This window comes from Aedes albopictus, chromosome 1, assembly GCF_035046485.1.
Source record: "Aedes albopictus strain Foshan chromosome 1, AalbF5, whole genome shotgun sequence".
NCBI classification, from domain to species: domain Eukaryota; kingdom Metazoa; phylum Arthropoda; class Insecta; order Diptera; family Culicidae; genus Aedes; species Aedes albopictus.
Genome location: NC_085136.1, coordinates 33394710 through 33408560, shown reverse-complemented (window position 1 = coordinate 33408560; position 13851 = coordinate 33394710). Strand labels below are relative to the sequence as shown.

The 13851-nt window shown below is 47.6% G+C and overlaps 1 protein-coding gene across 1 annotated transcript; it reads left to right on the top strand.

Annotated features, from left to right (window-relative positions):
* The first annotated feature begins 1423 nt into the window (after nucleotides 1-1423).
* LOC134288244 (uncharacterized) lies at nucleotides 1424-8749 on the top strand. Its single transcript, XM_062852438.1, has 2 exons — nucleotides 1424-6439; nucleotides 7625-8749. Exons 1-2 carry the CDS (start codon nucleotides 1424-1426, stop codon nucleotides 8747-8749), a joined length of 6141 nt encoding a protein of 2046 aa, XP_062708422.1.
* The last annotated feature ends 5102 nt before the right edge of the window (nucleotides 8750-13851 follow it).

The following is a 13851-nucleotide window of genomic DNA, read 5'->3' as shown; positions in this document are numbered from 1 at the left end:
GACCCCCTTTAATCTGCACATCGTTCAAACCAAAAATGGTTCAAACGTCATTCTGCTCATGGAACGGGGTGAAGCGGAACGCAGAATCATAACAAAACAGCAAAAAGGGTTACCACCAGTGTGTTTTTCGATGCCCACAGGGTTACTAGAAGCTCAAATTAAAAAATTATCCCCGTTGGTTTGCATGAGGTGTCGTTCAAACCAACGGGGGTACACGGTATTCACTCAGTCCGAGAATTTTGACATTAGAGCAGGCCCATTCCCTATCAGAATCAGCTAATTCTAATTGGAAACGGCCCCGCTCTAGCGTCAATCGACCCGAGTGAATTCAATTCACCGGTGGATCACTCCCATGGAGTGACTTATCCACCGATGAACGAAATTCACTCAGGGTTATTTATCGATGAACCGAATTCACCCAGTCTGAGCATTTTAACACTAGTGCGGGACCATTTCTAATCTATTTCTAAGAATCGTCCAATTCTGATTGGAAATGACCCTGCACTAGTGTCAAAATGCTCAGACTGGGTGAATTCGGTTCACAGCGTGAACAACGAGATGAACAGTATTTTTTTCCTGCTTATGTCACGTCTGTTTGTCGTCGCAAGAGACTGGTTAGCAAAAGTCGCCAGGTCCGAGGAGTGGAGCACCACCGCCCACCACCGGACACGACGGCGGAAGGGACCGGACGACCGTTAATCCGTTAATCGGTACTTTTCGGGGGTGAAAGGTGCTTCCCGGGTTTTACGGTCGAACGCAGAGGAAGTGGATCGATGACGAGCAAAGCGAGCTTCTTGCATCAGCCAACCAACACGAACCAGGAGAAGGGTGCTTTTTCGAGGACCGGCTTTTTATGGGCGATCGTTTTGTGCGGAGAAGCGATGGTTATGTAGGTAGGTGCTTACAAATTACAAGGTTAATAGATTGGAAAATTGTCACGTGAGAAGGAGGAAGGTGTTCCTACCTTTAGGGTTGTTGGGGGCAACCCTACGCCACTGTCCCCTAATAGCGCGCAGCCCTTTGGCTTGTCACCGATACATACCAACAGGTCAGCTGTCAAACACTGACAGACAGCAGCTGATGCAACTTCCGATATTCTTTTCCTCAAACCATTCTTTGTACTAGACAAGAAGGCAGAGTCAGTCAAAAATATAAACTGTTTAATTTGTGAATTCAGATAGGTAAACCGTCATCCTGTATTATAACCGTAGAATTAAAAACGAGGAGACCAAATGTAAGTCCGAACAAATTTATTTATGTATTTACATTGAACTAATGATGAACTATATTAAAACAGCTTTGAGCTCGCTCACTCGCATAACCACAAACATAGCGTGCTACAGAGAACTCCAAAATCCATCCGAAACGTTCCAACACAAAACTCAAAGATTTGTTGCGAACCACGTCGGAACGGGGATTCAGGATGCCGGAGACCGACCGCTTCGACTGCCAGCTGTGCGATCTGGCCAACAATATCGACGACATGGTCCAGTGCGAAGGCTGCGGTAAGTGGTTCCACTTTGGATGTGTGGGCTTCGACGACGGCAAGAAAGAGGACCACTGGAAGTGCCAGGAATGTGCCGCGAAAACCACTTTCGGCGGCTCCGATGGAGACTGCAGTGCTCAGGTCAGCAGCGGGCACCGACAGACCGACGATTCCTCTCGGGGAACAGAAGCTATTGGGGGGCTCGCACGACTTAACCTCAAACTGCTGGAGGAGCGAAAAGCCGTCCTGCTTAGGGAGATCGAACTACAGCAGGCGGCGCAGCTCGAACAACGAAAATTGCAGTTGGAAAAGGAGGTGTGGAAGGCGCGGTACGATATCGTGAATGCAAGGAGTGAATCAACCAGCGGTGAAAGAAACATCGGCGGTCTTGGAGACTGGATGAATCGATTGGACCAGGTTGCTGTCCGCCAGAACCAGCTAGTTTTGGCACCGGCGAGTACAGAGACGGTTGCGACTACGATGTCCGGAACAAGACTGCAACATTCCGCCACTGGAGGGATGAAATCCACCCCGCAAGCCACTTCGTCATTACCGGCCGTCGCATCGCTCTTCGGGGGCGAATTAGGTCCAGTTTCCCAGCCGATTTCTACTGCGATCTCAACACAAGTGAACCTGCAACAAAGCCACCTACCTGCAAGCGTGCATCCGATGGGACAAACTACAAGCTTTACGCACGAATTCCAGCCTGGAGGAGGAGCAAACCGTCCGGGATCATCGACGCCGATCACCACAGCAAATTGGATCAATCCAGTGACGGGTCTCACCAGCTCCACCCAGTGTCTGCCACCATCGATCAGCTCAGTTGGTCAGTTTGTCAGCTATCCGGGACAATCCGGGCACGTAAGCCAACCATACCAGGTAACAAGTAGCTTAAGCAATTTTGCTCCAGTAGGTCAGGTAGCTTATTCGCAGTATGCAAATTGTAGCGTAGGGCCAATTTATCCCCAAATGAGCACAATAAATGCACACACGTCCTACGCTCCCTTCCCCCTCCCAACAAGCCTTCCTCAACCGCACCCACATATTTCGCAAGCACCATTTGGTGCCCAAGTGATTCCTGTCGCGAATATCGATAATTCAGCACCGACATCTCGTCAACTCGCGGCGCGACACGTTATGCCGAAAGAGCTTCCAGTGTTTAGTGGCAATTCGGAAGAGTGGCCTATGTTCTTCAGTGCTTTCAACACCTCCACGGAAGCGTGTGGTTACAGCAACGTGGAGAATCTCGGCCGGCTCCAGCGGTGCCTGAAAGGTGGGGCCTTAGAGGCAGTTCGCAGCCGTTTGCTGCTGCCTACATCGGTGCCGCAAGTGATGCAGACTTTGCAGTTGCTGTACGGGCGCCCGGAGCAAATAATCTACGCACTGCTTCAGAAGGTACGAGAGGTTCCGGTACCGAAAGCCGATAATTTGTGTACTGTAGTGGCCTTTGGGATGGCAGTGCAGAACTTCTGCGAGCATCTGGAGGCAGCGGGACAAGTGCTACATTTTTCGAACCGGGTTCTACTCCAGGAGCTCGTGGATAAGCTTCCAGCGAATCTCAAGTTAGAGTGGGTAACATTCAAGCGGCAGTTTGCGGTGGCTGACCTTCGTGTATTCAGCCGATACATGGCCAATCTGGTGTCTGCGGCCGCTGAAGTCACACTCACCCTGGACCCGAGAGGATCAAAACCCAAAAGGGAAGAAAAGCAGAAAGGTTTCGTCAACGCTCACGCTACACCACCCGGTGCAGCGATGTCCGTGAAGCCAACAGTGGAGTCTACGAAGGCAGTATCGTCGATCACCTGTCTGGTCTGTGGAGATCCGGATCATCGAGTGAAAGAGTGTAAAGTCTTCAAGAAGATGGATCCTGACGACCGTTGGAAAACTGTTCGAGACCATTTCCTGTGCCGGATCTGCCTCGGGAAGCATGGTAGAAAGCCATGTCGATCCGCAGCCCGATGTGACGTGCAGGGCTGTCAAATGCGCCATCATCCGCTTCTACACAGTTACTCGGCAAGTCCGTCGACCCCGGCCAAGCCGACACCACAAGGGAGCGAGACGGTGCCACGCAGCACCCCTACCGAAGGCGTAAACGCTCATCACACCCAGAGCTCCACGCTGTTCCGCATGTTGCCGGTTCGACTGTTCAGCAAGGGCAAGAGCATCGAAACACTAGCTTTAATCGATGAAGGGTCGTCCGTCACGCTTCTGGAGAAGGGCATAGCGGACGCTTTGCAGGCTGAAGGAACGGAAATGCGTCTTTGCCTAACCTGGACGAGCAATATCAGCCGAGAAGAGGAAGGTTCGCGCCAAGTGGAAGTAGAGATTTCCGGAATAGGAGGAGGCAAACGGTATCCGCTGAAGGATGTCAGAACCGTAGAATCCTTGGCATTGCCGGTACAGACGCTGCGATACAACGAGCTCGCCGACCGGTTCGAACACCTACGAAAGCTGCCGGTCACGGACTTCGAAGCTACGGCTCCAGGAATACTCATTGGAGCAAAGAACACGCACCTCACAGCCACTCAACAAATACGAGAAGGTCGCGTAGGAGAACCGATCGCGGCGAAGACCCGCCTCGGATGGGCTATCTACGGATCAATGCCAAACGGGACAAATTTCGCGAGTTGCAACCTGCACATTTGTGGCTGCGATTCTGATAACAGTCTGCACGAGCTAGTGAAGCAGTACTTCACGGTGGAGAATGTAGGCGTTTCGATGGATCGAAGTCCTGAATCAGACGAAGACAAGCGGGCAAGGACTCTGCTGGAGAAAACAACGAGGCGAGTCGAAGGCGGATTCGAGACCGGGCTTCTGTGGCGCTACGAACACGTAGAGTTTCCCGATAACTACGCCATGGCTGCACGACGGTTACGCTGCTTGGAAAAGCGCTTCGCTGCTGATCCATCCTTATTCGAGAACGTCCAGCGTCAGATAGCGCAGTATCAGCAGAAGGGCTACATCCACGAGGCGACGGAGGAGGAGCTGACTACGGCCGACCCAAGACGGTTGTGGTACCTTCCTGTCGGAATAGTGCGGAACCCGAAGAAGCCAAACAAGATTCGGATCGTGTGGGACGCAGCGGCAACGGTGGATGGTGTTTCCCTGAACAGCATGTTGCTGAAAGGGCCGGATCTGGTTCAACCATTGCCGGATGTTCTCTGTGGATTTCGGGAGCGAAAAGTAGCAGTGGTGGGAGATATTATGGAAATGTTCCATCAACTGAAGATCCGCCTAGAAGACCGATACAGTCAGCTTTTTCTCTGGCCCGGTGACCCCGGGAATTCTCCAAAGACTTTCGTAATCGACGTAGCAACATTCGGTTCCACCAGCTCCCCATGCTCGGCGCAATACGTGAAAAACGTGAACGCAGTCGAACACGCAGAGGAATACCCGAGAGCAGCGCAGGCGATTGTGCGCCGACATTACGTCGACGATTATCTGCAGAGCTTCGACAGCGAGGAAGAAGCGTGTCAGGTTGTAGAAGAGGTCAAATTAGTACATCGGCGTGGCGGATTCACCATTCGCAACTGGCTCTCGAACTCGTCGACAGTTCTCAGACGGGTCGGGGAAACCGAGGAAACCGCTTCAATGAAGATCGTCAGCGAAAACTCTCAGATAGAACGTGTACCGGGCATGCAGTGGAAGGCAATTGAGGACGTACTCGTGTTCTCCAGCGAAATCGACGTGGAGACAGTCATTCCGACCAAGCAAAGCATCCTGCGGTGCGTGATGAGCCAGTTCGATCCGCTGGGGCTTCTTTCCCACTTCCTCATCCATGGTCGCGTTATTATCCAGGATATCTGGCGTACGAAAGCTGGATGGGACGACACGGTGGATGAGCAGATCCTGCTGCGATGGCGTTCATGGACCGCCAAGTTCAAGGAGCTGGAAGAGGTGCGAATACCACGCGCCTATTTCCCGGGCGTGACAGCGTCCGACATTGAAGATCTGCAGCTCCACGTTTTCGTCGATGGCAGTGAGACTGCCTATGCGTGCGCCGCCTATTTTAGGGCCACTATTCAAGGAAAGTATCATTGCGCACTCGTCGGAGGAAAAGCAAAAGTTGCACCGATAAAAGCTCTCTCGATCCCGAGGTTGGAACTCCAGGCCGCATTGATAGGCTGCAGGCTTATGAAAACTCTTTGCAACAGTCATAGCCTGCCGATATCGCAGCGAGTGTTTTGGACCGACTCGAAGACCGTGCTCGCCTGGATCCATTCCGACCACCGCCGCTACCGACAGTTTGTTGCCTGCAGAATAGGAGAGATTCTCTCCAAGTCCAATGCCGTAGAGTGGCGATACGTTCCATCGAAGGCCAATGTTGCAGACGATGGCACGAAGTGGGCCAGTGGACCGAATCTGAAAACCGACAGCCGTTGGTTTAGAGGACCGGATTTCCTGTGGAAGTCTGAGGAGCTGTGGCCACGTCAGACTGAACCCGAAGCAACAACCGTCGAGATCAGGCCGTGCAACGTTCACCTTACGGTGGAGCATTACGAAGTCGTCGAATGGAGCCGCTTCTCTAAATTCGAAAGGCTAAAACGGACTGTTGCCTACATCTATCGCTTCGCAGACAACTGCCGGCGGAAGGCGACGAAGCTGCCGTTACAGAGCTCGCATATCACCAACGAGGAACTCAACAAAGCTGAAAACGCACTGTGGCGGCTAGCGCAGCAAGACGCGTACCCTGAAGAGATGGTTGAGCTACAGAAAGCGAAGGAAGGACAGAAGCCGAAACTGAACCGAACCAGCCGGATCTACAAGTTGTCTCCGTTCATCGACGAGTGTGGCGTAGTCCGAATGGATACCCGAATCGTTGGAGCGATTTTCGTACCGTTTGACACCAAATACCCAATAATTCTCCCGAAAGGACACCGGCTGACCAAGCTGGTCGTCGAGTGGTACCATCGGCTCTACTTGCACGCAAACAATGAGACGGTCATCAATGAAGTACGACAGCGCTTCCATGTTCCCTGCCTGCGTGCACTGGTGCGGAATCTGACGAAGACTTGTATGCAGTGTAAGATCTGTAACTAGTGGGCGATCCCTGCCCAGCACTGGTGAGACCCCCCTCCTTCAACTGCCTCAGGGTCGGCGTACGCGCTTGACTATCGCGGCCAAGGAAACACTTAAACACTTTGCTTGAACACAAACCCACTTTATTCTAATTTTGCACTACAGGTACCTTTATTGATTCTCCCACTTTCTTAATTGCCTAACTCCTACCTCACTTCTTCTTCTTCTATGCAGTCGGCGGGGCCCCTTCTTCTCGCTCCGCTACTACACCTTCTCCTTCGTCCTTCCTTCGGTGTCCTCCTTTGCTGTCGCCTTTCGTTGTGTTGGGCGGCCGTTCGATGCAGTCCGAGTCGCGACTTTTGGCGTGGCGCGTGAACTCTAGGACACGTTTTCAAAATGGCCGCGCCTCTATTGTCTGCCGTGTAACTGGTCAACGGTGGTCTATCCGGTCGACGGAGCGGCGCACTTGACGGTGGGGCCAACTCCGGACCTTGATTGCCTCTCACAGAGCTCGATGAACCTGGAGGAATGCTCCAGGCCCTTTTCAGGGTAGTACAGGTAAGTACCGACAAGCACAGGTAAACACAGGCTATTTTAAACTATAGCACAGGGGTCCTGTATGGGGGGGGGGGATTTTGGCGGTTAATGATGGGCTTGGTCGGAATTAATGTAGGCCTTGGGTTACCTGGATGCTTTTTCCTAATCGCTTCTTCCACTTTCGCACGACTTGTAACAAAGTCAGTTTCTTAAATTTGGTTCAATCACTTTTGGTTTAGCTTTGCTAACTCACGTCTTCACTTCTCGAGAATTGTAACGTAATTGCTGGATTAGCGATGGCGGTTCATGCTCCAAGCCTTCGACCGTGCTGTAATCCGCCCATCATATTTCGCCCCATCATGGCCCCCCTTTACACCACCCACAATGGCCGCCCAACATGTCCTTCTGCGACGCCTGGTGGTGAGTAGCGGAACTATTGGCTGCGTTACCTCACAGTGGGTGTTGGGTAGTGTCCAGTTTAGACATTTAAGGACTTCCTTGGATTTACATAACAAAACAACGAAACACAAAATCACGAAAATCTCACAAATCTTGGACACTTCAACACACCACTGGTTACAGATCTCTAAGACCAAACCGTTGTGTCCGCGTGAGGCACCACTACCGAAAGCCCGCCTTAGTCCGTACACCCGCCCTTTCAGCTACGTTGGGCTGGACTACTTCGGCCCCATTCAGGTCAAGATCGGACGCTCCTTGGTCAAACGGTGGGTGGCGCTATTTACGTGCCTCACCATCCGGGCTGTACACCTGGAAGTGGTGCATTCCCTGTCCACCGAGGCTTGTAAGATGGCGATTCGGCGGTTCGTCGTGCGACGAGGCGCGCCCCTAGAAATCAGAAGCGATAACGGTACCAATTTCCTGGGTGCCAGCCACGAGTTACAGCAGCAGATCAGAGAGATGAATCAGGAACTGTCAGCCGTCTTCACCAACGCAGTTACCAAGTGGGTGTTCAACCAGCCGTCAGCCCCTCACATGGGTGGATCGTGGGAGAGGCTTGTCAGGTCGATCAAGATAGCTTTTTCCAGCCTCTCGACCACCAGAAATCCCGATGACGAGACTCTTCTCACGTTGATGATCGAAGCGGAAGGAATAGTCAATTCCAGACCACTGACGTTCGTACCGCTGGAGTCAGAATCTCAGGCAGCCCTTACTCCAAACCACTTTTTGCTGCTGAGCTCGCAGGGAGTTTCTCAACCTCCAATGGCTATTCCAGATCATCCAGAGTCCTTAAGGACGAACTGGCGATTGACGACGAACCTGGTGAATCAATTCTGGCATCGTTGGGTGCGGGAGTACCTCCCGACTATTGCTGGACGTACTAAGTGGTACGGAGAGACCAAGGAGCCGAAAGTCGGAGATCTAGCTGTCGTCGTGGATCCATCGGTCCGGAACGGATGGCTGCGTGGGCGGATTCTTTCCGCTATTGCAGGACGAGACGGACGGTGCAGACAAGTTTTAGTGAAAACCAGTGGAGGAGTGCTGCGGCGGCCTGTTACGAAGGTTGCTATCCTGGACGTCAAGGCAGCGGATGATGAAGCTAGCGGTAACGCAGTACCACCGGACGTGATGGACCTGCATTACGGGTCGGGGGATGTTGGGGGCAACCCTACGCCACTGTCCCCTAATAGCGCGCAGCCCTTTGGCTTGTCACCGATACATACCAACAGGTCAGCTGTCAAACACTGACAGACAGCAGCTGATGCAACTTCCGATATTCTTTTCCTCAAACCATTCTTTGTACTAGACAAGAAGGCAGAGTCAGTCAAAAATATAAACTGTTTAATTTGTGAATTCAGATAGGTAAACCGTCATCCTGTATTATAACCGTAGAATTAAAAACGAGGAGACCAAATGTAAGTCCGAACAAATTTATTTATGTATTTACATTGAACTAATGATGAACTATATTAAAACAGCTTTGAGCTCGCTCACTCGCATAACCACAAACATAGCGTGCTACAGAGAACTCCAAAATCCATCCGAAACGTTCCAACAAGGGTGATACATATTTATGCACCTTGTTGGTGTGAATGGTGGCTGTCTGTTGTCTGTTCAGAAATTTTCAATAACAACTGAATATTGCAGGTTAAGTAACATCTCGCATCCCTTATCAAATTTGTGGTTTCGGACTTTTTAGTTTGGAGTTTAGCCCTCCCTCGGATAGGTAGTAAAGCCGTAGCTCCCGGCCCACGTTCCATTCGATATGTAGGGTGTCAGGTGTGTGTAGATGAATTCAATGCCGAGAAAAAGTAAATAAAGAACAAAAGTACAAAAGTGACAGTTGGTTCATTCTCATTCATGCTAGGTGAACGGGTTCTACATGCCTATGGACTTATCCACCGATGAACCGAATTCATCGCGGTCCGAGAATTTTGATACTAGAGCGGGGCCATTCCCAATCAGAATCGTTCAATTCTAATTGGAAAGACCCCGTTCTAGTGTCAAAATCCTCGGGCCGCGATGAATTCGGTTCATCGGTGGATAAGTCCATAGACGAGTGCACCAATGAACTTGATTCATCGTGGTCCAAGAATTTTGACACTAGAGCGGGGCCGTTTCTAATCAGAATTAAGCGATTTCCAATCAGAATTTAACGATTCTGAGTGGGAATGGCCCCGCTCTAGTGTCAAAATTCTCGGACCGCGATGAATCAAGTTCACTCGACCCGAGAATTTTGACACTACAGCGGAGTCGTTTCCAATCAGAATTGGACGATTCTGATTGGAAATGTCCCCGCTCTAGTGTCAAAATTCTTGGATCGGGTGAATTTGGTTCATCGGTGAATAAGTCAATGGACCGACTTGTCCATCGATGAACCGAATTCACTCAGTCCGAGAATGGCCCGCTCTAGTATCAAAATTCTCGGACGAAGTGAATTCTGTTCATCGGTGGGTAAGTCCATGATCATAGGGAAGCGCTCTTTGATGAACCAAATGTCAAAACCACTTTTTCTTTTTATAGAGCCTCTATGCAAAGAAAAATTGGATTCGACGTTTGGTTCATCCTAGGTGAATCGCTTCCCCTGGTCTATAGACGAGTGCACCGATGAACTGAATTCATCGCGGTCCGAGAGTTTTGACACTAGAGCGGGTCATTCCGAATCAGAATCGTTCAATTCTGATTGGAAATCGTTCACTTCTGATTGGGAACGGTCTCGCTCTAGTGTCAAAATTCTAGGACCGCGATGGATTCAGTTCATCGGTGCACTCGTCTATAGGCTATTTGAGCTGTATGAATGTGGATGAATTTAACGAAGAAAAAAGTAGATTCTTCATATAAAAATGCAAAAGTGACACTTGTTTCATCTTTATTCATGCTAGGTGAACCAGTTACTCTGGTCTGACGATAGAGATACACAATGGACTTATCCACCGATGAACTGAATTCATCGCGGTTCGAGAATTTTGACACTAGAGCGGGGTCTGTTCCAAGCAGAATCGTCCAATTCTGATTGGAAACGGCCCCGCTCTAGTGTCAAAATTCTCGGACCGCGATTAATTCGGTTCATCGGTGGATAAGTCCATAGGTAAATGTTCATTTGCAACTGAGCTTTTAAGCTAAAATGCTTTATCACTATGTACTTTTTTCTCCACTAAGTAAAACACGTCATCTCGGCACCATTTGGCAGATGATCTCGTCATCATCATTTTCAACATTCCAACCGTTTGTTGCAACGTTGTCACTGTGACAGAAACGCAGAAGCTTTCTCCCTTCAGGAATTCCTGTTCAGCTCCGGTTCATCCGCAGCTCAGTGAAACCCAATGAGAGGGAGTGAAAACCCCGTGACAGCCATAAAGCTTCAAGATAAATTAAAAGCATCAGCTGGTTTTCTTGCGCCGTGAATGGCCGGTCGTCTTGCGTTTCCTTGCTTCCCTCTTCCTTCTACAGTAAGGCCAGAGCCTGTAGGAAGTGGCGCGAAAGAATCACGAACACGAGCAAAAAATGTCCAAGCAGGGTAATGAAATCTTTTATTAGATTTGCCTGGAGCAAATGCCGGGCAGTTTTTCCCGTTCCTTTCCCTGGAGTCGGAATTCCTGGAGGCTGGAGAGGAAAGTTTACTGATGGTTGTTTCGGTTCCTGCAATTTTATGGAAAGCTTTTTTCCAAGTGTAGAAGAAATTATATCATGATATCTGATCATTTTAAATACCGAATTTAAATTGAAACTGAAACTGAACTGAAACTGAACTGAAACTGAACTGAAACTGAACTGAAACTGAACTGAAACTGAACTGAAACTGAACTGAAACTGAACTGAAACTGAACTGAAACTGAACTGAAACTGAACTGAAACTGAACTGAAACTGAACTGAAACTGAACTGAAACTGAACTGAAACTGAACTGAAACTGAACTGAAACTGAACTGAAACTGAACTGAAACTGAACTGAAACTGAACTGAAACTGAACTGAAACTGAACTGAAACTGAACTGAAACTGAACTGAAACTGAACTGAAACTGAACTGAAACTGAACTGAAACTGAACTGAAACTGAACTGAAACTGAACTGAAACTGAACTGAAACTGAACTGAAACTGAACTGAAACTGAACTGAAACTGAACTGAAACTGAACTGAAACTGAACTGAAACTGAACTGAAACTGAACTGAAACTGAACTGAAACTGAACTGAAACTGAACTGAAACTGAACTGAAACTGAACTGAAACTGAACTGAAACTGAACTGAAACTGAACTGAAACTGAACTGAAACTGAACTGAAACTGAACTGAAACTGAACTGAAACTGAACTGAAACTGAACTGAAACTGAACTGAAACTGAACTGAAACTGAACTGAAACTGAACTGAAACTGAACTGAAACTGAACTGAAACTGAACTGAAACTGAACTGAAACTGAACTGAAACTGAACTGAAACTGAACTGAAACTGAACTGAAACTGAACTGAAACTGAACTGAAACTGAACTCAAACTAAAGTTTTTATATTCTAATTCAAGTTTAGATGCTTTTCACCATACAAAATAAAATTGATTTACTCCTGCTGATCAACTGTGGGTGTGCGCCAAGCGGGTAGTCCATTAACCTGAACTTTCTTTTCTCGCTCTGGGTGAAATAATGAAATGAATGGTAAACGGATGACAATCTAAATAAACAAAACATCCACCGGTGAACTGAAACTGAACTGAAACTGAACTGAAACTGAACTGAAACTGAACTGAAACTGAACTGAAACTGAACTGAAACTGAACTGAAACTGAACTGAAACTGAACTGAAACTGAACTGAAACTGAACTGAAACTGAACTGAAACTGAACTGAAACTGAACTGAAACTGAACTGAAACTGAACTGAAACTGAACTGAAACTGAACTGAAACTGAACTGAAACTGAACTGAAACTGAACTGAAACTGAACTGAAACTGAACTGAAACTGAACTGAAACTGAACTGAAACTGAACTGAAACTGAACTGAAACTGAACTGAAACTGAACTGAAACTGAACTGAAACTGAACTGAAACTGAACTGAAACTGAACTGAAACTGAACTGAAACTGAACTGAAACTGAACTGAAACTGAACTGAAACTGAACTGAAACTGAACTGAAACTGAACTGAAACTGAACTGAAACTGAACTGAAACTGAACTGAAACTGAACTGAAACTGAACTGAAACTGAACTGAAACTGAACTGAAACTGAACTGAAACTGAACTGAAACTGAACTGAAACTGAACTGAAACTGAACTGAAACTGAACTGAAACTGAACTGAAACTGAACTGAAACTGAACTGAAACTGAACTGAAACTGAACTGAAACTGAACTGAAACTGAACTGAAACTGAACTGAAACTGAACTGAAACTGAACTGAAACTGAACTGAAACTGAACTGAAACTGAACTGAAACTGAACTGAAACTGAACTGAAACTGAACTGAAACTGAACTCAAACTAAAGTTTTTATATTCTAATTCAAGTTTAGATGCTTTTCACCATACAAAATAAAATTGATTTACTCCTGCTGATCAACTGTGGGTGTGCGCCAAGCGGGTAGTCCATTAACCTGAACTTTCTTTTCTCGCTCTGGGTGAAATAATGAAATGAATGGTAAACGGATGACAATCTAAATAAACAAAACATCCACCGGTGAACTGAAACTGAACTGAAACTGAACTGAAACTGAACTGAAACTGAACTGAAACTGAACTGAAACTGAACTGAAACTGAACTGAAACTGAACTGAAACTGAACTGAAACTGAACTGAAACTGAACTGAAACTGAACTGAAACTGAACTGAAACTGAACTGAAACTGAACTGAAACTGAACTGAAACTGAACTGAAACTGAACTGAAACTGAACTGAAACTGAACTGAAACTGAACTGAAACTGAACTGAAACTGAACTGAAACTGAACTGAAACTGAACTGAAACTGAACTGAAACTGAACTGAAACTGAACTGAAACTGAACTGAAACTGAACTGAAACTGAACTGAAACTGAACTGAAACTGAACTGAAACTGAACTGAAACTGAACTGAAACTGAACTGAAACTGAACTGAAACTGAACTGAAACTGAACTGAAACTGAACTGAAACTGAACTGAAACTGAACTGAAACTGAACTGAAACTGAACTGAAACTGAACTGAAACTGAACTCAAACTAAAGTTTTTATATTCTAATTCGTTTCTGTGATGTTTGAACTATACGCTTAACTGTCAAACGATACAAAACAAAACAAACGTCAGGTCTTTAGTTTTCGTCCAGAAATCGAAATCGATTTTTGAATTGATAATGGTGGCCTTGTCATCAAATTTGTACCAATTTATTCG

What these genes read in the sequence shown, in the direction of transcription:
- LOC134288244 (XM_062852438.1), top strand. Translation starts at nt 1,424, where the DNA reads ATGCCGGAGACCGACCGCTTCGACTGCCAGCTGTGCGATCTGGCCAAC. An exon ending in ATGAGACGGTCATCAATGAA is followed by an intron (nt 6,440 to 7,624) that starts GTACGACAGCGC and finishes CACTGGTTACAG; the next exon opens with ATCTCTAAGACCAAACCGTT.